General features: G+C 45.4%; 3 protein-coding genes across 3 annotated transcripts in view; 2 read left to right on the top strand and 1 right to left on the bottom strand.

The window, feature by feature from the left end:
- Positions 1–345: 345 nt before the first annotated feature.
- On the bottom strand, positions 346–2,507 carry pigw (phosphatidylinositol glycan anchor biosynthesis, class W). Its single transcript, XM_083642105.1, has 2 exons — positions 2,375–2,507; positions 346–2,059 (listed from the first exon to the last, which is right to left on the bottom strand). The coding sequence occupies exon 2, from the start codon at positions 2,054–2,056 to the stop codon at positions 578–580; it is 1,479 nt and encodes a 492-aa protein (XP_083498231.1). The 5' UTR covers positions 2,057–2,059; positions 2,375–2,507; the 3' UTR covers positions 346–577.
- Positions 2,508–3,242: 735 nt separating this feature from the next.
- On the top strand, positions 3,243–11,781 carry noc3l (NOC3-like DNA replication regulator). The gene is made up of 3 exons (XM_083637299.1): positions 3,243–3,305; positions 7,448–9,484; positions 9,987–11,781. The coding sequence occupies exons 2-3, from the start codon at positions 7,475–7,477 to the stop codon at positions 10,419–10,421; spliced, it is 2,445 nt and encodes an 814-aa protein (XP_083493425.1). The 5' UTR covers positions 3,243–3,305; positions 7,448–7,474; the 3' UTR covers positions 10,422–11,781.
- A 1,225-nt stretch (positions 11,782–13,006) lies between these two features.
- myo19 (myosin XIX) overlaps positions 13,007–24,514 on the top strand; it is a 30,613-nt gene continuing 19,105 nt past the window's right edge. Inside the window, exons 1-2 of the mRNA XM_083640217.1 lie at positions 13,007–13,164; positions 17,297–17,444. Of these exons, the coding sequence (XP_083496343.1) occupies positions 13,087–13,164; positions 17,297–17,444 (226 nt within the window). The 5' untranslated portion in view covers positions 13,007–13,086. The remainder of the gene's footprint in view (positions 13,165–17,296; positions 17,445–24,514) is intronic.

Here is a 24,514-nt window from a genome sequence, read left to right as displayed (position 1 = left end):
AGGTCCCTGCTGCATGGAGAAAGCTGTCAGAGACCTGTCGGCTTTAATGGTACAATGAATCAGCTACTTATTTTTAATGTTATTAAAGAGTTTGATCGGTCTTTCTACAATTTCCAAATAAAGACTATTTTACTCCAGTGTGTTTACATACATGACATAGCTACAAAACTCATGTTAGCAGCACTCCTATGAAAAGCTCAAACTGACCCAGTCTTTAAAATACCATAGTAGACTGTATTATTCCATCGTGAAAATGCAGTGATTTAACAAATTTAATTTGCATTTAAATAATATGGTCAAATGTGAATCATTCAAGAACATTCAGTAATGTGTCCTGACCACAGATTTATTTGTAGTAGCCCATGTCCTCACTGGCTGTGGGACATAATTTTAAGATAAGCATATGAGCATAAATATCACACAGCATGTAGAAAGGTAATGTAAGCATCGCACTTCAAATCTTATGACATAGAAAAAAGTCGCCATGTTTTAATTCATCTGAATTCCAGTCTTTCACTCTGCCAAGAAAAAAGCTCAAAATGCATGAAGCGATATTGTAGTTTTGCAAAAGCAAACTTCACCAGAATTTTAGAGTAAACCCACAGAGATGTAAAACATATATTATAGAGCAATTTGTGAACATGTATGACAGCAAAACACACACTGAAAACAAGTCACTGCAACTAAATGTGTCCACCAACACGTTGGTCAAGCCTGTCATTACATTTGCGAGCATGAAAAATAACAACTGATTCCTGCTGACAGCTTGAATGAGGCAAAGTCCGTCCACCTCGCTTCTCTTTTTGTCAGAAAGGGAGTCTGCTTCTTTTTTATATGAATTCCACGATGACGGTACAAAGTGACAGCCTGTCATTCTTTTGAAATAAAGCAAAATCACATCAGCTACGCCAAGGCAGGACATAAAAAACAAGGACTGAGCGATAACCCAGATGCAGAAAGGTAGATTGGCCAAGCGGCGAGACACCGGCTCCACAAGTGCCTGACATGTGAACAAAGCAGCATACAGCACGCCACTTCCCATCAGGAGGCTGCCCATCGCTTTCAGCCACTCTCTCACTTGGCTTCTTGGCCGCATCACATACTGTCCAATCTGAGCTCCCGCCATGTAGATGGCGATATAGCCGACAACGGAGAAGATGCCTTCCTTGTTGGCATACAGAAAGTCCTTGTCTCTGTCGTCATTGTGGGTGAGGAAAGACTTGAGACCTGTTGTCTCCAGAGCATACTGGTAAAGACCGCCGATCAGTAGGGCAAAGACCCACGACTGACGGACTGGGAGTACAGCTAAGAGGATAGAGGCCGCAACTCTGACTATAGCCAGTGTGAAGAAGAAGTTCCAGTGAACGCCGTATTCTGTCACATGCTCATGGTAGCTAGTCATCTTGACACTCGCCAGCCTTCCCATACCCAGGACGACCAGGGGCCAGACAGACAGTAGCTGCTTGGTGATATGATTAATCTTGGACCCAGAGACATTCTTCCCCCGTGCCTCTGGACAGACTAGGGCATTCGCAAAGACATAAGCTCCAACGCCAATGTCCATGACCCCCGTCCCATAGGTTTCAGTTTTAGCATACCGCCTTGGGAAGACACTGAAGTCCACCGCCAGAATGCTGATGGCCGTTTTCACGTTCACCAGCACTCGAAAGATAGTCACAAAGGGGATCTGGTCGCTCTGAACGTGGGTCTGGAGGAAGCTCCTGGCGGCGCTCTGTGGGTGGCTGTTGGTGTGGTAGAGGAAGCACAACACACACCCTAACACCACGGCCAGGCCTGTGATGAACTGGGGAAAGATGTCACTCAGGACGGTGCAGGAGAGGACCAGGGGGAGGATGACCGTGGAGAAGTCCAGGAGGAGGTGAGACATCCATGGGAACGGCAGCGGGAGACTCCCTGTGCCCTGGTGATAGAGAATCAGGACCACCGCTCTGTTGAGGAGGCACACCGGGGCCAGAAAGGAGCCCAGGGCCACTTCCTGTAGGCTGGTCCCATTCAGGTTTCTGACGAACGCCTCCTTCAGGTCCCGCTGAGACATTGCCTGCCAACATACAAGTTCATTATTCACCACAACTGCAAGGCTGCTGAACAATCACCCGTTTCTTTCTACCCATTCTTATTCTTAATAGCAGTCGCAGTAGTCCTACTAGTTGGCTAATAGCAATTATATTTAAACATCAGACACTCATCATAATAATGTGATTAACTTGAAGAGCAGTTTGTAGTGCTCTAGCTTTCAGCAAGCCCACTAATACTAGCCAAACCACTACCGTCCTGGCAGGGCCAAGTCCAGTAACCTTCAACGCTAACATCACGCTACCTGTCACTTTGTCAGTTGCGTTGTATCAGTACTTACCACGGGCTTGTCAGAAAGACGTGGTGGATACAGGCTCACTCAAAAATACTGTTTATTTTCGTTTTTCTTTGTCTTTCTTACAACAGCATCGCTGTTTCCAGAGGCTTCATGCTTTCAAAGACACTGACGCTAATTTCCGTGTTCTTCTGCGGTTCCAATGCCGCGTTCAAGACGACTCGGATGTCAGGCTCCCGGAAATTTCTGATTAACCGGTTGAATTTGGTTAAAAGATCATTCTGTATAACAAGGCACCTTAAGACAAATAGAAAAGAAATACAGCCATTGCAAATAAAAGAAAAAACAAATGTTAAAATACAATAAAATAATCAATCGCATTGCTTTATGATCATTTTGAGAGAACATATCTGCAAGCTTAGATATCTCAGCCTCCCTCTCTCTCCTGTAGTTCTCGCTCAATCTAGGTGCCCAGATGCCTTTGGCAATCAGCTTTCTTCCTAAATGTATTTGAATGGTTTAGTTATCTGTTCAGGTTTTGACAGCACAAAACATGAAGCAAAACATCTTACTTTCAAGGTGCCACCAGAGTGCCATGAACGAGCAAGCGCGCCGCGAGTTCACAGCAGTGGTTCACACCGGTCAAGAACAGAGGTTACTAGCAAAGGCGATGGGATTTCAAGCAAACGCTGTTCCATTGGAACATTAACGCGCAGGAATTTCGCCATTTTGGCCTGAAGGAGACCGCCTCTGATTGGTTGTCATGCTTCTGTGCGCAAGGAGGCGGTTTTTTTCATGCCAAAATGGAGGCAGTGCTGTTGTAGAGGAAAAAATAGCGCACAACATATTTGTTTTTGCCTTCCATACTCTTTGACACATAACTCGATCGGTATAGTTCCGGGTCACAAACACATGTGGCGTCAACACGGTGCGTGCGACAAACCCAAAGACAGACAGGACATACTATCTTTTTTGTGTAAGTTTGCTCAATTCTTGTCCACTATGGTGATTTATTGTTTAGTTAACCTGTTTAACGTTACTGTTATAAGTCTGTAAATGTTTAGCATGACATCTATCTCACCTCCTTCGACACAAACGATCAGGGTTAATTTACGTGACCCATGCCATAGTTGCCAACTCTAACTGAAATGACATCCTCTCACTCCAAATGTCTCTTTTGGGTCGGGTGGGTCCCAAGATGAAAAAGTTTGGGAACCTTTGTATAGCCTGGCCCTACAGGGTTGCCGTTTCTTAACTTTATTCCAAGAGAGGTTAGGTGGTGTAGAAACGGAGGAACTTTGTTTTAATTACATTTCCCCCCTCTAGGCGAGGACCCCCAGGCCGCCCCCCCCCCAACTATCATGTATCTTCTTCCAAGTTTGCTCTATAATTTCCAGACGGCCTAGCCCCAGAAGTGACCCTACTACAGTACTCCATATTATTATTATTATACTCGTGCAGTAGTTAGGGTCACATAGCTTTCCTTTTAAAAGCAGTCTTTCCACAGCCTGTAGCTTATATTTAGGAGAGGAGAAGATTCCTAGTGCCGACAGGAACCTTGGAAGTTTGAGTAATAAAACTTGACAGCACAAACCATTTCCTCCTATCGGGTCAGTGAGACCAACTCTCGTCAAGTCCCGCGAGACTTTCCTGCCGCTGGCCTGTGGACTGACTTGATGAGAGTTGATCTCACTGGGGTCATGCCTATGTTCCCTGGGTTCTATGTTCCCCAGGTTCTATGTTCCCCGCTCCTGCTAAAAAGGGTTATATGTTCCCCACGTCCTATGTTCCCCGCTCCCGAAAAAGGGTCCTATGTTCCCCGCTCCCGAAAAAGGGTCCTATGTTCCCCGCTTGTATGCGTAAAGTCGGCGAGTGCAAACCACAATATCTCGAGGTTGTGAGACTTCATTGACAGACTGCATGAGGGAAAGCTCGAGTCTATAGGCTCAGATATATGCACACATTCAGCAGCAGGAGCAGCAACATGCTATCCATAATATTACATTTTTCAGAGAGAGAGAGATCAATATTTGCAACATTCACGCAGCACAATCGCCTCTGCCTATATAACCCACAGACATGCACAAGTTCTGTAAAGCCATTCAAATAAATTGTTTAATTTCGCTTTCCTCTGCAACAGGCTACTTCCCACAGGCTACTTCGCAAGCATAATGGGCGAAGAAAAAATAAAGCGAAATAATAAGTGTTATATCACTATATCACTACGTGGCCGACATATGCTTCTCTAGCCTCTGTATAAATGTTACAAATTGCTAGGGAAAACTTTCTTATCGTGGCATTGTGCCAGGAAAACATGAGGCATAGCCCATAGCGCATCGCAGAAACTTTTGCAAGCCGAACCCCATATTTTCAAGATGAGCCAGAGAGAGCCAGAGACCCGAGGCAGTGCACTGTAGTATGGAGTCACGCTGAAAAAGGTGCGCTGTCTCTGGGCAGTGGGTGTTGGGTGCTGGGGGGGAAGTGAAGGATGGTTGTGGAGGCGTCCGACGGTGCACTACTCGCCGACTTTACGCATACGAGCGGGGAACATAGGACCCGGGGAACATAGGACCCTTTTTCAGGAGCGGGGAACATATGACCCTTTTTAGCAGGAGCGGGGAACATAGAACCCGGGGAACATAGAACCCGGGGAACATAGGTACGCTCCCGATCTCACTGACCCGACAGGAGGAAATGGGATGCCTGTAACTCCCGCTGAAAAGAGCCCGGGGGAGAATAGCAGTCTGATCGTTTTTTAGGGATCAGATTATGACGATATGGGTCGAAAACGGGAATAAAACTATTTACATGGATGAAAATCTAGTATGCTGGTCTATCCTGGTATCTATGACATCACTGATGAAATTACAACTGCTCAAGTGACATGACTTTTGACATCATCGATGACATCACGGCTCCTACAGCCACCTTGGCAGTGCCCTGCTACCACCCTGCTACTGTCAGTTGCTTTAAAAGCGTCAGTGGTCTCAGTTTAATGTGAGCAGTTTCCCTATGCAAAGGATGTGCAAAGGATGTGTAATTGGCTCATTTTAACACACATTTTGCTCGTCACTATGTCAATAGAGCAATGGCCTTTGTGCCCTGGCATGTGGCCTTGTGCCCCCAAACAAAATTGAAACACCGAAGGCCAGATACAGATGGCCTTGCCTCTAAAATAATGAAATTTCCGCCCCGATTAAGGCGATCATTTATTGAGATAACTTCTACTTGGTTAGGGTTAGGCATTGGACCGCTGTGTCGTTAGGGTCCGACCGACCCAGGGGTCACAGTAGATCGTCGTCGATGGTAGATAGTAGTCATAGTAGATCGTCAGAAAAATAGGCATCATATCAACCTGGAATGAGAAAAGACAGCTCGCAACACATGTTTCTTCTGCGCGGGGGGGGGGTGGGTCTGTGTGATTACTATGGTAATGACTGAGCAGGGGTAATTTGCTGTATATGGGGCTGTTCACACATAACGTTTGCATTTTTGCATGGAAAAAGCACTACCTGGAGCATTTTTTGTCAGGAGAGGGACTGACTGTGATATTAGGTGATGCTAAGCGAACATCTAAAGCCTACCTCAGACAGTATCTCCGATGGTTGGATGGATGGCATTAGCGCTTTGGATCAGACAAGTTGTGAAACAAGCGAATGCATTTCCAATAGCCTACATGTCCATTGTCCAGCAATGTCAGGTTATTGTCCAGTATCATCCATTTTACTTTATGATCACTGTTACACTAACGTAAATCCACGGATTACAAGGTCCGGTGTTCTGCCAAAAAGTGAAAACTGACCAGTTTGATTAACGTTACAGCTGCAGCTGAATAGTGATCACCATGAAGCGATTGTCTCCCAAAAAGTGATTCTTTCTCCACATTTCTTGTGACTACCGTTATGGGAAACGACAGTGTAGTCAGTAAACTAGCGTAACTGCAAAGTTTTGAATGAGTTTTATCGGGTGTGTGTGCTATGAAGAAGTCTGCGTCTCCTTCGGGAGCATATCTTCAGCCACCATTTTCGGGATGAGCTGGAAAACTTCCGGTTAAAACTTTCAAAATAATGTTACTTAAACAAAAGTAAATAGCTTATTGATGCACGTTGGAGGAGAAAAGGTATTTCAACGAATGAAGCAGCAAACCTTGTATCAAAATACTCGTTGTGATGTTATATGGCGTGAAACTGTGGCTGTAACGCATTACTCAAAATAAATAAGGTTACGTTACAATAAGCGTTTTATTTTGAAAGCAACAAAGCGGACGATGTACTTTCTGGCTGACTTGACGCCCGTGCAGTTCATGCTGCCAGATCCACATGACGATGCGTGCGTAGATCTTCTAGACCATTTTTAAAGGGGTGCGGAGTGGGGCAAGTACCCGAACAGCAGAAACGTTACTCGACTACTGACGTTATGAACGAGTGCTCGAGTACCCGAGTACTCGCGCCCATCCCTAATTTACAGTCTATTAAATGTTTGTCCATGGGAGCAGAAGAAACCTGTGTGAGCTGTTTTTTCTCATTAGATTTTCTGTCATACAGTTTAGCTCAGCACCAATAGCTGGATGTGCATAAGTTCCTCTATACTTACTCATCATTAGGGTTAGGCTGTAGATTAGCTAGATCAGTGGTTCTCAAATTGGGTCCGGGGAACCCCAGGAGCCCTTGAGTGAGTTCCAGGCGGGCCTCAGCAAAAGGGGATTCATTTATTTCCGCTCTAATTCGATCCTTATCTAAATTTTGGGCTCCTTGCTTGATGTGAAAAGTTTAGTGAACCACTGAGCTAGATCGTTTGCCTTGTTGTTGTGTTGCTTGATTGTTTTATATAAGTTGTGAGAGTCTAGGCTGAAGGCTGCTGGTAGAGTAGGTTAGGCTGTAACATGTTAGATTGTTTGCCCTTCTAAAATCTGCTCTTGTTTTTCCTGCTTTCTCTTTTTCTCTCCTCTCCCTCCTGCCACACTTGTTTTATATAAATTGTTCAGTTTCTGTTCATTGATTGTGTTTCTAGATATAGCTAGACTATTTTCTGTGAAGCCCTTTGAGATTTGCCTGTGATACGGCTATATAATAAACTTGACTTGACAAACTCTGTGGCTCTATCTTTTGATTCCTTCAGATCTGAACAGTGATACTTTCCATCACCATGGCTCCGCCTCGGTCGAAGAAGAGGAAGCCGTCTTTCCGCCGCCTGTTGAAGACGAGCAGTGTGAAGCTGGACAACAAGCGGACGAACCGTCAGTTCAAACAGCAGAACACTGACAAGAAGCATAGGAAAGAGCAGAAGAAGCTGCGCGCGGCGGTGAAGGATGCCCAGCTGAGGAAGCCACGCCCACTGGAAAGATACAAGAAGAGACCAGAGGAAGAGGAGGATGAGGAAGACTTTGTGGAGACTCTGCCCACAGACATGCTGGAGGAGGAAGACCTGCAGCAGATGACTGGCATGGCTCACAAAGCCTCCTTCCTCACCAGAGACCTGTCATCAATCGGCCCGGAGCACGGTGGGAGAGGGCGCAAGCGGCGGGGCGAGGAGGTGGTGCGGAGCTACGAGAAGCATCCCAGGAAGCAGCCGAAGATCGAGGAGAAGGAGCTGATTCATCTGCTGCCAATCAAAGACAAGACAGGAATCATCCCACAGAGCATGGAACGAGCGGTCGTCCGTAAAGAGGAAGAGGAGGAGGAGGAAGAGGATATTCATGCTGGGCTGGATGTGTTTGAAAATGAGGAGGCGCCACAGAGCACAGCAGCTCTCACGGCAGAGGAGCGGCAGCAGCTCAGGACGCAGACGATCACAGAGAGGAAGCTCCACATCGCTGCTCTGGGGTCAGCCGTCATCTCCGACCCCACCCACAACATAAAGCGGCTAAAGGAACTGCGCGGCATGCTGATGGAGGCGGAGCCTAGCGTGGCTGTGACGGTCAGGAAGCTGGTGATGGTTTCTCTGATGGAGATCTTCAAAGACATCGTCCCGTCCTTCAAGATCCGACCTCTGACGCCGCAAGAGAAGAGCGCCAAGGTGAAGAAGGAGACGCAGCAGCTCAGAGAGTTTGAAGAAGGTTTGGTCAGCCAGTACAAGTTCTACCTTGAGGATCTGGAGCAGACAGTCCGAGACTGGAAGCAGAAGAAGAGGAAGCGGAGCCAGGCGGTGGCGTTTGATTCGTACCTCAGTCTGGCTGAAGTTGCGGTGCGCTGCCTGGTGGAGCTGCTGCTCGCTCTGCCTCACTTCAACTTCCACAACAACATCATCGTCATGCTCGTCCCGCTGATGAACGACCCAGAACGCAAGGTGTCTGAGCTGTGCTGTGAGGCGTTCAGGAAACTCTTCCAGCAGGACAAACTGGGTGACGCCTCGCTGGGGACTGTGCGCGTCATTTCTGGACTCGTCAAGAGCCTCGGCTACAATGTCAGGCCCGAGGTGCTGAGGACTCTACTGAGTCTTAGGATAAAGGAGGTGGAGGTGAAGAAAGACACAGAGGACACAGCACCAAAGAAGAAGTTCATGAAATATAAGGAGAAGAAGATGAGCCTGTCCAGGATGCAGAGGAAGTGGAAGAAGGCGGAGGAGAAGCTGGAGAAAGAGCTGCTGGAGGCCGAAGCCTCCGAGAGCAAAGACAAGAAGATCAGACTGCATACAGAAACTCTGAACATCGTCTTCCTGATCTACTTCAGGATCCTGAAGAAAGCCCAGAAGTCTGTCCTCCTTCCTGCCGTACTGGAGGGCCTGGCCAACTTTGCTCATCTGATCAACCTGGAGTTCTTTGACGACCTGCTCAATGTGCTGCAGAACCTCATCCAATCAGGAGATCTGACCAATCGGGAAAGTCTCCACTGCATACAGACCGCCTTCAACATCCTGTCTGGACAAGGCGACGTTCTCAACATCGACCCACTCAAATTCTACTCTCACCTGTACAAAACACTGCTGAGGCTCCACGCAGGAGTGCCCAACGATGACATCATCATTGTGCTGAGGTGCCTCGACGTGATGCTGACCCGACGCAGGAAGCAGGTCAGCCTGCAGAGGGCGATGGCGTTCGTCAAGAGGCTGAGCACTCTCAGTTTGCACGTACTGCCCAATGCCAGCGTGAGCATCCTGGCCTCCAACAGGGCCGTCGTACATGCCTTCCCCAAGTGTGACCTCCTGTTGGATAATGAGGTTTGTTTGTTATTTAGATCCCCATTAGCTACTGTATTGTAACAGTAGCTACTCTTCCTGGGGTCCACAATATTATAACAATACTTCAATAACAGAAAATACATTCTATACACATTATTTACAAATATACACGTGTAACATTCATACTCACAATAGAACACAACAGCAAAACCAACAAGACACATAACAAACACAAACTCAAAGCCTGTCTAATACATACATAATACATACAGTAGAGTAGCAAACGTTGTGGAAGCTAGAATAAGCTGAATCAACGATAGCTCTATATAATTATTTCATCTCTTGAATAAGTGAGAAAAAAGAAATCACTTAGCAACTCATCCTCATCCATTCAATCAAAAATACAATTAAAGTGGGATGAACAAAAACTAAAAGTCATGTCATATTTTACACTATTCCTTGTGTAAATAAATACAATAGTATTTTCTTGTTAAAACATGTATTACTTTATGAAATTAAAAATTTTTGTAATGAATTCCAGGTCCAGGGCAGCGGTGTGTTTCTGCCGGAGCTGGATGAGCCTGAGCATTGCAACCCCCAGCACACAGCGCTGTGGGAGCTGCACAGCCTGCGGAGGCATTTCCACCCGACGGTGCGGCAGTTTGCTGCCCATCTGTGTCACGGGGCTCCGAGCGACGGCTCTGCCGCGCTCGGCATAGAGCTGAGCCGCAGGTCTCCCGTGGATCTGTTTGAAGACTACACTGTTAAATACATGAACTTTAACCCCCCTGTAGCCAAACCCAGTACCAAGAAGAAGGATCGTTTCGGCAATGGATCGACAATGCTGGACGATGAGCTACAGAGCCGAGTGGAGCAAGCACTGGCCTCCACAGAGGAGACGCTGGACTTTGCTGCAGTTTACACACACACACATATTCTGACACCTAACACACACACACACACACAGTCCATGTAAATGAGTGTAGAGGAGTTATAAGAGACGTCTTTACTTGCCGCTGTCGCCAAGTGCTCTTGTTGGGAAATTGTTTCAGTTGCCACATGACCTGCAGTATAAATAGCCAGTGCATGTGAGAATTGTTTCAATTGTTGGGTCTAAAATAAAGGTCTTCTACCTGCTCTGTTTGTAAAGTGCCTTGTTATGATTTGGCATATAATTTTGAAATTGATTGATTGAAAAGAAAAAGCATAGGAACATCTGAAGCTGCCACTGCTTTCAGTGAGAATGGGCGGCTCCCCCCCCCCCTGATTTCCCCCCATTTTTCTGCCCAATTGTACTTGGCCAATTTCCCCCTGCTGCCCCGGTCGCTGCTCCACCCTCTGCCGATCTGGGGAGAGCCGTAGACTAGCACCATGCTTCCTCCAACACATGCGCAGTTGCCAGCCGCTCCTTTTCACCTGACAGCGGGGAGCTTCACCGGCAGGGCGTCGTAGCGTGTGGGAGGGAGGATCACACTATTTCTACCAGTTCCATTTGGCCCCGAACAGGTGCCCTGAACGACCAGAGGAGGCGCTAGTGCAGCGACCAGGACACATACCCCCAATCTGTTTTCCCACCCACAGACACAGCCAATCGTGCCTGTATAGACGTCCGACCAAGCCAGAGGTAACATGGCGGGACGACCCTCGTGTTGTGTTGTCTTGGTAGGCAGGGAATCTACCGCTACACTACCCGGACACCCTATAACATGTCTCTGAAAAGTGTTGCTTTGTTCTGATCTACAAAATCCTTAACTGTAAACTCCTAATAAAGAGTGCATGTTCGCACTGCATCAGCTACACTGAGCAACAGGTAGTCCTCTAGGTGGCAGTGTCTCCATATAAACCCAACTGGCAGTGAAATTAATTTTACATATATATACTGTATGTGAAATTAATTTTACATCATATATATACTGTACACACACATACAGATCCTTTCCAAAAAATTAGAATATCATGGAAATACCATGGATGACCGTGGGTTTCATCGGATTGTCAAGCAATGACGATTTAAAAATTTGGCTGAGATTCAGAGGGAGTGGACTGAGGCTGGAGTCAGTCATAACTGAGAAGTAACTGCTGATCTTCTTCACACTATTCTAATTTCGTGAAATACCGTTTTGGGTTTTTTCTGGAGCTGTAGGCCAAAATTATGAAAAATGAAACGAATAAAGGCTAGAAATATTTCACTTTGTGTGTAATGAATCTATAATATGAAAGTTTCACTTTTTGAAAGGAATTATGGAAAAAACAAACTTCCATGATATTAATTTTTTTTTAAAGGATCTGTATAATATTTTTGGTCCCACATTGTAAGATTTGTGATGATTTTGGTCAATGATGTCACAATGTCTGAGATGTCACTCGAGCACTCGATGTCATCAGTGATGGTCACTCAAGCAAATGTGATGTCACTGATGATGTCACAGTGTCTGACATCAGTCAATGTGTGGACTAACTTTTCACTACTGATCACTCACTGACGTCATCAGTAATGTGAAGTTGAGCAATCGTGTGCTGAGTGATGTCACTCGAGCAATTGTGATGTCATCAGTGAGTGATGTCAGTGATGCGAAGTTGAGCAATTGTGTGCTGCGCATGCCAATAGAGCAGGCGAAGGCCACGTAGCAGCCGAGCTGCGTATGCGAGCGACCTGCAGGGCGGGCGATAGCGAGCCTAGGAATCGAGTGCATGACATTTCTAGTGTATACAGTATATCACCAAAATACCCAAGTAAATAAAGCCATTGTATGTGTAAATTTACTTGGCAATAGACGATTCTAAGCATATTATTTCAGCAAATACTGATCTTATTTCATATTTTGGGGGATCACTGCAAGTTGATGTGCCTTCAAAAGACAAATACTGATCTTATTTCATATTTTGGGGATCACTCTGCAAGTTGATGTGCCTTCAAAAGACAGCATTCCTGTGTAAGTATGACTACAGTATTTATAAACCTCCACAAAAGTGTAAAGTAAGGAGGACGGGGAGGAAACCTTGATAGGCAAGCCAGCAATGTCTCCATGAAACTGACAGAAATAACATTCTGGGGAAACACTCTGAACATGTCTGAACATATTAGGGGAGAAATGATCAAACTTTGGCCTCCAAAAACCCTTATCAGTTAGTTGAACCCTATATGTCAGATTAGGACCATGGACTGTAATTAGGAGGACATGGATATTTGAGAGTAGCCTACTGATTTCCTTGCAATCCCTTCACACCAGACTAGTGAACTGGGAAATATGTGAAATGAGCATGTGAAAGTGTCGACCTGGACAGATTGGGAAACGGGTGGAGTTCCAACTTGCAGCGAATGCAGGTCAAGCATCAGCCTGTCTTCAAATCTGTCGTCAGGGCAAAGTTTACCCGTGTGTTTCAGCTCTGGTGGGCGTGGCCTGTGCAACATCAGGAAGAGGCGGGAATATGTGGGCGTGGTTAGGGAGGGAGGCAGGCTGTAACCCTGGAACAGAAAAGTCATATTTTGTCCTTGTGGAATTTTATGACAGCAGGGGAAAATGTCTTGATTAATGGCGGCAGACTGGGACTAATAAACTAATTGGTCTTTGTTAGAAGGCAGACGGCAGTTTTTAATCATAGCTTTAGAGGCCTTTGTGAAGAACCTTCCCTGGAAAAAAATGTCCGTAACGCTAAAATCCATGAATTCTGCCGAAGACCAACGTACTACTACTAGAGCAAAACATGGAGGGGGAAAGGTAAGTTAACTTCAGTTGCCAGTGTTGTGTTGTGCCGATAGTCACATGTGGCAGAAGTTTCGTTAACCAAATTAAATGTTAATTAAAAAAGATTGGGTGAGTTGCATTCAAAGCCTTTGTAAAATACCCGATAAACCCACAAATAATGTCGCCACATTACCCCAACGCCCCGGTGTGTGTTCAGGCGAGGGCCCAGGGGCGTACTGTCAGGCAGCAGGGGCCCAGGGGCGTACTGTCAGGCAGCAGTGCGGTTGTACGGGCCTAGGGGGGCCTGTAGAGGGACACGCCCACATGGAAGCCAGCCAGAATAATTGTGGTTTCAAACATCCAGGCTGTTTAAACATGGCAGGTGCTGCATACCACGGCTTTGATGCTGTTTTCAACTATTTTCTTAGTAAATTTGTCGTGATGTTGGCTGATTACATTCACGTGTTCCAGCTTTAGGAAGATCTAAGCAAAAAACTGAAGCTTTGTGGACTGCAGGATTCAAAGAATAACAAAAGTAAGCTGCTTGTCACGCTACCTATGAGCTTCAAAACTATGTTCGATTTCACAGTCTTTACACTTAATGAAAGCCAAGGCTACTAAAATCTGGCGAAACCCTAAAACAGCCAAAATCAATATTTTCTCATAAAATCACATGATGCAGGTCACATTTTGTCTAATCTAATTCATCCAACTTTTAATTTAGTTTTGTCTTCTGGGAGACAGTTCACTTATCATGTTCGAAATCTTTAACCTTGTGCCACACTTTTGTCCTTAGGGAACTAAAAAGCGTAATAATCTTAACCGCTAAACAAATGAATTGGTTTTTGAACTAGGATAAAAAAGACAGCAATGTTGAACTTTGCCGTTACAAACATGCAAAACAATATGCCCAAATAACATTAATCTTTTCCAGTCATAGGCAAAGAAATATCACAAAATAATCACAACATACTGAAGAAAGACAAGAATAAGTGTTCCAAAGTGTAAGAATATCGCCACAAATATAACCACAACTACGTTTCTTTGTCTTGTTTGTGTCCGCCGAGCTCCATTGGAAAAGTGGCGAGTTTGAACAAACTGCTGTATTTAGTGTTTTTACTAGTTCTAATTACAGAGAGTGGGTGTATGTAAAGGAGGAAGCCCCGACTGTAATTCGGCTGTCTTTATCAAACTCGTAAACTATGAAAACTGATGGAATCCAAACTTAAAACAAGCTGCTCACCAGTAAACAGTCTTGGGCTAACGTTAGCGCCAATTTTTCATAAGATGGTGGTTGTTGTAGCCCCCTGGACTACACCACTTCAACAAAGTTTTGCACTACGGCCGAAGAATATGACAATTCACGCATTTCTAGCGTTCTCAATGGGTTCTCAAAGGGACTTCCGCACCCTATAGACGGTTTTAACTTGACAACAAAAACATTCTAAATTGAACCCCCGCTCACTTCCTGTTGCAGTGTTTGCTATGGACATAAAAGAAAAAAAAACATTCAAATGCAGGACTGACCATTCCGTGAAAACCGTCTATACAGCTGAGCAGCGAAAACAAAAGTAACAATGTCGAGTGAATATTTCTGCAGTTTGCCGAATGCTGAGAAAAAGGAAGTGCTGTGGGGTTGCGCTCTGGTGAAAACCGTCTATATGCAGCTAAATACCCTTAGAACATGGCTCTCTTGAATACTCGATTCTGATTGGTCAATCAACAAGATTCACCGGTCATTATTTCTCGACAACCGACGCTGTTCTGCCACACCTGGATTAATCAGTTGATAAGAGCCTTTTGTCCGCAGACGCTACTAATTAGGCCAACCAGTTGCAGCTGTGGTGTCTTGTGTGCCAATTACGAATGAAACCGCTTTGTGTTGGAAACGCTATTAAAAAATCTATTTGAATAATTATTTTTGTCAGATTATTGAATGATTTAGTTGTAGGCCGTGTTCTAAGCGGGATAATGTATACTGAGCCGGTGATTACTGGAAATAATGACCTTCAGGTGAATGATTAAGCCCTCCGCTGCGCGTCGGGCTCAATCCACCTGTCGGTCATTATTTCCACAGTAATCACCGGCTCAGTATACATTATCCCTTACGTATGTGTGTCTGAAAGAATTTGTTGGGCAGATATATGCCTGTCTTCAAAGAATAACTCATATTAAATAAACAAATGGTACCAATGCCATTTTCTATATGTGGAAGCAAAATGTGGTGGAAAAGCAAACATTATATATATATATATATATATATATATATATATATATAAACCAAAATAGGCACTGCATGGTGGATCATATGTGTACAGAGTCTACTAGTGTCATAGATTCACAAAAAAGTCTTGAAGTTGTGTTCTACAGCAGTGGTCCCCAACCACCGAGCCGGTCCATTTCTTTCTTTTTTTTTAATAAACATAGGCTATAATATTATAGGGTGTGTGGTAGTTGAAACATAGTTTCAAGTTGACGTTTATTTATGTTTGTAATTAAAACAAAAACATAAATACTGTATAGGCTACATACAGTACAACACAAAAGGCTGTTATTTACCCTTTGTCGCCACCTGGTGAGCAAATATATATGTAACTAAAACCATTAAAATTGACAACTGGTCCGCGACAATGACATGATGACATCATCACTGATGACATCACATTCATGACTGAACCACACCGCTGCCAGCTGCCACAGACACCGCCCACTTAGCCAATTTTAACTAAGACTATATTGCTTTAATCAAGTATTAATTAAGCATGTTTGTTCTCATTCTTCATACAATGTTGTGTAACCGCCATAAAAAAAAAAGACAAGCTACTTATGCTATGCTTTCTAAAATGATAAAATTCACATCTAAATTGACAGAACCCATGTCATGATATATTAATTCCTACACTCCACGATATGTATTGTAACGGAAATCAAAGTACTCCGGTTAATTATTGGGACTGTAAGGTTTGGTGTTAAATTCACAACATTAAAGTTAAACTAACTTTTATGGGTAATACTTTCCGGAGGAGAAGTGTTCAGAGATGCCCCTGCAGAATCTATGATGAGTGATAGCTGGATTATGTAATGGAATTGGATTACTGGATTATTGTGCTACTGATCTGTCTGCACTAGTTCTACAAGTCCAGACTGTTTACATTGTCAGGCTGCAGGTCCAGTCAGTGCCATGTGATCTTGGCAGGCTAAAGAAGACTTCCTTATGTCCAGGCTTCATCCATTGTGATCACTGTGAATTACACATGACACAATGGCCAATACATGGTTCTGGTGTCAGACCTGATGTCCATGAGAATAGCATCATGCAATCAAGGAAATTACCTTTTTTATCCTGTTTGAATTGTACAAAGTTTTGTGAAAAACTACATACTGTAGCTTGTGGAAGCTCGTAGCTCGACAAACTGCGACTTTCTTGACATGCAAAGTTACGTTTTAAATTGACAAAATTAGCATTGGCACCCCGTGGCATAATTCAAACAGGATCAAAAAAGTAACCTTATTCTCCGTCCACCGCCATTCATATTTTTCGCAGTGCTGGTACAGGGAGGAAGCAGGAAGTTACATTTCACTTTGGCTCTCTATAACTTTACTTATGATTAAAAGTGTGTAGCTGCGTCATATTAGACTGATTTTATGGACCCACAGAATGTTTCACTTTTTAATGCCTAAAGAAACTATTTTCTCAAGCTGGTATCAGTTCAGAGACAGGAAATGTATCCTCATACTAAGAACACTACCTTTGCCATCTTTCTAAATGTATTGTCTTCAGACTTGAAGACATCACTGGTTTGGCTCTCAGTTGTCTGGTTTCTGGCTTTTGGAGAGTTCATGTTACAAATTGATTAGTGTCCTAGACGAGACCATAGGAATACAAAATACTATATAATCTACATAAAGAAACTTTTCTCCCTGACTCTTATTTCATCATCTCTATCCATTAAGAATTTAATCTTTTTATGTTTATGCACTGATTGTAAGTCCCTACATGCACGAGGGCACCTACTAAATGCAGAAAAATTACCAATATAAATTGTTAAATTCTTTGGTATCCCCACTTAACATGTTTATTGTACTAACACTTGTGCTAGCTTGTGTTTTGAGCACAGCGTCTTCTCTTTGTGTGTTTGGCTCACTTTTTGCCTCCTCCATATAGACGAAAGCAGTGTGCAAGAAAGTCCATCCTCATCGCCAGTCTCTGAATGATTCACTGGACGGAGAAATCCGGGCCTTCCTGATAGACGAAGACCAGCTCCACACCTACGATGACCTCACCAAAGTCAACCCAGTGACCCCAACAACCGGTAACAAGTAGGGCTGTAATGGTAGCTGATGAAAAAGGCTTCTTCTTAACTTCATAACCAAGTCAAGAAGACGACAGGCTGTTACGACTGGTACACCCGATTATAACTACAGAAAAGATAGACACCTGTAGGATTCATTATTCCCTGACAGTGCCGTTTCTAAATCTGTGATGAACAGATAATTGTGCGTGTTATTTGTGCTAAATGTTGTATTTTGAATTGCATATAAATTCTTTGTTGTTGGAACATGTTGTAGGCCATGAAGCTAAACATTTCACAAAAATGCTTGTTTAACATGCTGCATACTTAATACACAGCCAGTGGTGACACAAATGTTTTCCAGCTGGTGTCACCTTGGATTGCAGTATTTCGTGTGTATTTACCAATGTCAAGATCAAATCTGCAGGCATGATAAACACAGCATTTAGGCAGGAATAATTGCACTGCCCCCTTATGGGGGCATTAAACATGGCATGGTTTGCTTTGTTGACTACAGTATATACTTCACACAGACACACTCCAAAAAACAATGATAAGCAGCCATATATTGTATTCATTTATTTCATTATAAAGTTGGGATGTAGTAGGGACATAAGTAAATGGGAAGTATGATATATGAATTGAAAAGTTTCAATTCACGTTATGTTTGAATGCGGGGGTCAGCCAATTACTTCCGATTGTGGCAGTACAGTACTTATATTGTGTTGGTTCTGATTCTGTTGGTTCTGTTATCGGCCTCTAGAATCATCTGCCACTCAATGTGAAATTGCAGCCCGTTCTCACTCCGATGGCTTCCAGTGAGTCAGACTAGGTAAAACAGCCGGCGTTTTGAACAGAAAGTCGTAACACAACTGGGTCAAGTGGGCAGGGCTACAAGGTGAATAATGTGCAACATTTTTGTTTTATCAGTTTTCATTTTCACTCCATTATTTGTACCATTTCAAAAATAATACAAAACATTTATTTTTTCTATCTTTTTTTTGTAGCTCTCATTCTGATTGAGATAGAACAAGTGAGATGTACTTGGCATATATTTAAGCAATATAGCATGAGAGCCAGTGTGTTGTGCCAAATATATCCCCCTGATCAGCTGTTATCCCACGAGGCCGCAGGCCGAGTGGGATAACTGCTGAGCAGGGGGATATATTCCACAACACACGCAGCTCGAGTGCTATATTGCTTTTATAAAACGGTTTCCAAGTATGATAATATAATAATAATAATAATACTATAAGTCCGACTCCGACTGGCATGTCATTCTGATAGAGTCAGTTGAAACACTACTGTAAGGCGGGACCGCAAGAACATGCGGGTGATTTGATTGGATTGTTCTGGAGACTGAAGTTGACATTGGCCAATCCTGGCGCTTGCTGAGTAGCTGAGAGCTTTCTGGAAACCCCGACAGGCAGCTCGAGCGCAGCGTTGCATTCTCAGCGCTTGCTGAGAAGCTGAATGCTTTCTGCAAAGCCCGACACCAACTAACGTTACGGGGTTAAATGCAGGGTTAAATGCGGGGTTAACAGCCTTTCTTTTGCAAAGAAGACATTAGCCCGCATCTATTCTTGTACAAAACATCATTTTCTGCGAAGTATTAGTAAAGTTATAAGCGAAGATCGATTCACAAGGATCTGACAGCTGTCTCCGCCATTTTTTTTTCTACGTTGTCATTTGAGGTAAGCCTTATTATTACTCTCTTAGTAAGAGAGTTGCCATGGCAACCAATAACCCATGGCCATGGGTTATTGAACTCGGTTACTGGAATTATACAATGGCTGTGAACCAATCAGATTGCTTGATTTGAGAGAGCCGTTTTATAATGTAAAATAATACATACAGAGATTACAGACACCATAAAGCTTTGATTGCTAAATTGTTGATGTTCATTAAAATCAAATTGATGTAGCCTTGTTTTGAACTACTATTACAAGGCACCAGTCAGTAAGGCAACCATTTAGTATTTAACAAGACCATCATCTGCTGGCGTCTGTTGTTGCTGACTGCCGCTTCTGCCCGCGTCTTTTACTTATCGTTATTGTTAGCTGTTGGTGTGTTTATTTTGTTTTGTTTTGGTCCACCCGTCCTCGTCCGTGTCTCTCTGTCCTATCCTCCCCGCTAAACCGATCGATCATTCCTGTTTCCCCTCGGCTGATCAACACGTCCCCACCACCCTCTGGATTACCCGTCAAACCAATCGATCATTCCTGTCTCCCCTCCGCTGATCCACACGTCTCTGGATTACTTTCTCCCGCTGGATTTATCATTTCTCCCTCACTGCCTGGACTCCATCTGCCTCGCCCCTCCACGACCGACCCGTTGCGTGCCGCCTCCTGTCGCTGCCCAGCCGTGCTGCGCTGCGCGACCCACGTCCTGGGAGGCAGCCTCCACTATCTCGCCATTTCGTGGGCTCCCGCCACCTCCGCTATCCATCTCTGCAGGTGAGTGATCGCTACCCCGCTTTCCCTCACTGCTGCTGGAGCTGGTCTCTCGCCATGGCACGGCTGGGCTGCCCCGCCGCACGGGCTTGGTCTCGGGCCAGCACCATCAATCCTCACACCAACAACAATAACAACTGCAACAATAACAACTCACCCTACCTGCCACTATTAACCGTCAACAACACTCCCCCTGGATTACTGTCACCTCCCCTCATATCATACCTCCATCTTGGACTCTCACTACTGCTCCTCCTATCCTTTCCCCCTGGACCATTTTTATTTTTTCCACCTGGACCATTATTTTTTCCACCTACCCCCCAACTTCCACGATCTCTCCCCCGCCTCACCTACTCTGCTGCCAACCTTCACTTATTCAACAATAACCACCGTCTCTCCACTCCTGCTTTCACCGCCGCCAGCAAATCTAACATTCTCCGCCGCCGCCGCGACATCCACCGTGGACCCCGCCATAACCGCAACCGGACCCTACACTACTCTGCCGACACTAACATTCCCTCACTCTGGACTAACTCCCGCCCCCCTGTCAATACCACCTGCCGCTCTGCTAACCCCAACAACCTCCGCTCTCTCCCCCCTACTCCCCCTGCTCCCAAATCCATCTCCCTTGCCCTGCTGAACACTCGCTCTTTCTCCAACAAATCACCTGTCATATCCGAACTCATCCTGGACAATAACATTGATCTTCTCCTCCTCACTGAAATATGGCAACAGCCCCTGGACTTCTACTCACTCAATCAGGCCACCCCCCCCCAACTACAGTTACATCGCTAAGCCCTGCCTCTCTGGGCGTGGGGGGGGGGTCTCGCCGTTCTCCATAAACAATCTCTAGTCATCAACGAACTCAACCTCAACCTCCCATCCCTGTCCTCCTTTGAACACCTTGCCTTCTCACTCCCCAACTCCATCACTCCATCATCTTCTCTACCGTCCCCCCAAGCCCCACCCCTCTTTTCTGTCTGAACTCTCTGAAATCCTCACCATCGCTTCTTCTCTTTCCTCCCGCCTCCTTCTCACCGGTGACCTGAACATCCACGTTGACCAACCCGACTCCCCTCTGACATCTGACTTCCTCTCTCTCCTCGACTGTTTTCACCTCACCCAGCACATCAACTTCCCCACCCACACCAAAGGCCACATTCTTGATCTAGTCTGCTCTTCCTCTGTACCCATCTCCAACCCTCACCCTCTCTTTTTCCCTCTCTCTGACCACCACTGCATCCTCTTCTCTGCTCCCCTGCCCCCACCCCGCTGCCCCAACAAACGCACCATCTCCTTCCGTAATATTAAATCCATTGACCCACCCACTCTCTCCCAGACTATATCCTCTGCCCCCCCCCCTGACTCCGCCCCCTCCTCCCCTGACGACTATGCAACCCTCCTCAATTCTGCACTCACTGACTCCCTTGACTCCCTGGCCCCCCTGAAAACCTCCACAGTCTCATTCACCTCCTCCTCCCCCTGGTTCACTCCCCAACTCCGCACTATGAAACTGGAAAGACTTCTCAAGAAAACCCACCTCACTGTCCACGCCGAACTCTACAAACAGCACCTCTCCTCCTACCATGATGCACTCCAAGCCGCCAAATCTGCCTACTTCTCCACCCTCATCAACAGCACCAACATGAACCCCCGCACTCTCTTCTCCACTGTTAAAAAGCTCCTCCAACCCCCGGACAATAACACACTCTCCTCCCCTGAACTCTGCAACTCATTTCTCCACGCCTTCAACAGCAAAATCCACTCCAAAATCCACTCCTCCCTGACTGCCTCCATCGCCATCCACCCTCCCTCACTGCCTTCTCCCCTGCTGACTCCTCCCTCATCACCGACATTATCACCGCCTCCAAGTCTTCCACCTGCTCCCTCGACCCCCTCCCCACCCCCCTGACCAAGGCCTGCCTCCCCGCCCTCATCCCCCACCTCAATGCCCTTTTCAATCAGTCACTCTCCCAAGGTCATGTCCCCTCTGTCTACAAACTCGCCGCCGTCACCCCCATCCTCAAAGCTTCCGTCCCTTCAGCACCAAATCCCTCCAGAACCCACCCCTCACCCACATCGAAAACTGCATATCCGCAATAAAAACCTGGCTAACCCACAACTTCCTCCAACTCAACAGTGACAAAACCGAACTCCTCCTCATTGGCACCAAATCCACCCTCAATAAAACCGGACCCATCACCCTCACCATTGACGACTCCACCATCACCCCCTCCCCCCTGGCTCGCAACCTTGGTTTCATCCTGGACCCCACCCTCTCCTTTGATCCCCACGTCAGCTCGGTTGTAAAAACCTCATATTTCCATCTCCGCAATATCGCCAAAGTCAGACACTGCCTCTGCCCTGCTGCTCAATCCCTCATCCATGCCTTCATCTCCTCCCGCCTCGACTATTGCAACTCCCTCCTCACCGGTATCACCTCCCGTTCAAAGTTCCCTCCATAGACTCCAGATGGTTCAAAACTCAGCCGCCCGCCTGCTCACTCACACCCGGTCCCGCGATCACATCACCCCTGTCCTCCACTCTCTCCACTGGCTCCCCGTCAAGCAACGTATCAACTTCAAACTACTACTCCTCACCTTCAAAGCCCTCCACAGCCTAGCCCCCCCCCTACCTGACTGACCTCCTCATCCCCCATCGCCCCTCACGTACACTCCGATCCTCTTCTACTGCCACCCTCATCATCCCCCCATCCAGACTCAAAACCTTTGGTGACCGTGCTTTCTCCCGTGCCGCACCCCGACTTTGGAATTCCCTCCCCCAGACCGTCCGAGACTCTCCCTCACTCCCCACTTTCAAAACCCGACTTAAAACCTACCTGTTCTCCCAAGCTTACAACCTCCCCTACCCCTGACCACCTCCTCCAAACCATCACCCTCCGCCCCCCCTCCTTCCCCCTCTCCCCCCTGCCCCTCCCTCTTGTTCTCTTCCTCTCCTCTGCTTCTCCATACAACCTTGCCCTGAACCGCCACTGTTATTTGTACCTGTTGCCTGTATCTGTTGCCTGTTGCCTGTATCTGTTGCCTGTTGCTTGTCTTTTTTGTTTGACTGTTAAGCGTCTTTGGGTTTTGAAAAGCGCTATACAAAATAAATGAATTATTATTATTATTATTATCATACTTCATATGGAACAGAGCACACTTGTCCCCAAATTGAACCCAGGTGTGGTTAGTTTCATGAGTGTGAACGTTGCGTTCCATGCCTGGGTGCGGCACACCGTACTGTGACAGGGTCCACTTGAAAAGGTGGTCTGGGGAACGCTTTGATGTGCCCGGGGACAGAACTAGGGATGGGACAGATCCGATCCAATATCTGTATCGGGTGCCGATACTGACATAATTCACCAATCGGATCGGATTTTTTTTTTTTTTTTTGCAATTCCAGCGTGGGCCGCACAGGCTGGCTGTAATTTGCCCATGTATAATAGTATCCTTCTTTGCCTTGTATATTTTCTTAATTTTGTCTGCTTTTTGCAAGGTATATTTGAAAAAAAAATCTTTAATTGGCCAAATCTTTGCCTATACTGTATATTCAAGAAGAATATCGGTATCGGAATAATATCGGTATCGGCAGATATCCAAATTCAGGTATCGGAATCGGATCGGAAGTGAAAAAATGTGGATCGGTGCATCCCTAGACGGAACATTTGCGAATGTGAATGCCAACCGTACTGAACTATGTAGACAACACACAGGCGAGGATACACTCCAGGCATAGTTGATGACGCAAGTGTACTTTTCAAGTAGGGGTGGGGGAAAAAATCGATTCACCTAAGTATCGCGATTTTTAATGTCACGATTTTTTTAATCGATCTTTTATTCCAGAATCGATAATCGCCACACACAAAAAAAATATATATATATATATTTTTTTTTGGTGCTTGCAGTCAGGCCACTCACTGAACAGCAGGCCAGGCGCCGCCTACTGGTTTACTAGTGGTTTTATTACTTTATTAGTTAGTCTGAAGTAATAATTACACTTCAGGGTTAAAGTGGGTGCATCTCATTGTAAAATTGGACTTCAAACGGCCCAAATCTGGCTTCAAACGGCCCAAATTGGGCTTCAAACGGCCCAAATTTCACACGCATCGGCCCATATCGGCCTGGCCTGCTTGGTATCTAATGCCCGGCCTGAATTATGACCCCAGTCCGCCCCTGTTTTTAACTATATCGCCCAGCCCTACTCATGATATATAATATACAGTCTCTAATGTATGATTAAACTTTTCCCATGTTCTAATCTAGTGTAAAAAGCAAACAAACTGAAAAAAGAAAAGAAAAAAATAAACAAAAATCGCAATAAATTGTAATATCGAATCGCAATAATCGTAGAATCGCAATACTTAAGAATCGCAATATAAATCGAATCGGCACCCAAGAATCGTGATAGTATAGAATCGGGAGATAAGTGAATCGCCACAGCCCTATTTTCAAGTGTTCCGTTCTGTTCCCGAGCATGAAATACATTTTGTAATGTGAAAGCTGACCAGCGGGGGAGAGGGGAGGGGGGGCAATCGTACTTGGGCACGGAACGGAACGGAACGGAACAAAAGCAATCATTCCCAGTAAGAAAGCACCCTTAGAGAAGCCTATAAAAGAACAGACTTTTTAAATCTAT

This window comes from Poromitra crassiceps (assembly GCF_964638095.1).
Source record: "Poromitra crassiceps genome assembly, chromosome: 1".
NCBI classification, from domain to species: Eukaryota; Metazoa; Chordata; class Actinopteri; order Beryciformes; family Melamphaidae; genus Poromitra; species Poromitra crassiceps.
Note: the sequence above shows the minus strand (reverse complement) of the source record. Positions and strands in the feature narration are given on the sequence as shown.

Bases quoted from the DNA above. Each gene is read 5' to 3' on its own strand.
- pigw (XM_083642105.1), bottom strand. From the start codon at position 2,056: ATGTCTCAGCGGGACCTGAAGGAGGCGTTCGTCAGAAACCTGAATGGG.
- noc3l (XM_083637299.1), top strand. From the start codon at position 7,475: ATGGCTCCGCCTCGGTCGAAGAAGAGGAAGCCGTCTTTCCGCCGCCTG. The intron at 9,485-9,986 runs GTTTGTTTGTTA...AATGAATTCCAG, and splicing joins ACCTCCTGTTGGATAATGAG to GTCCAGGGCAGCGGTGTGTT.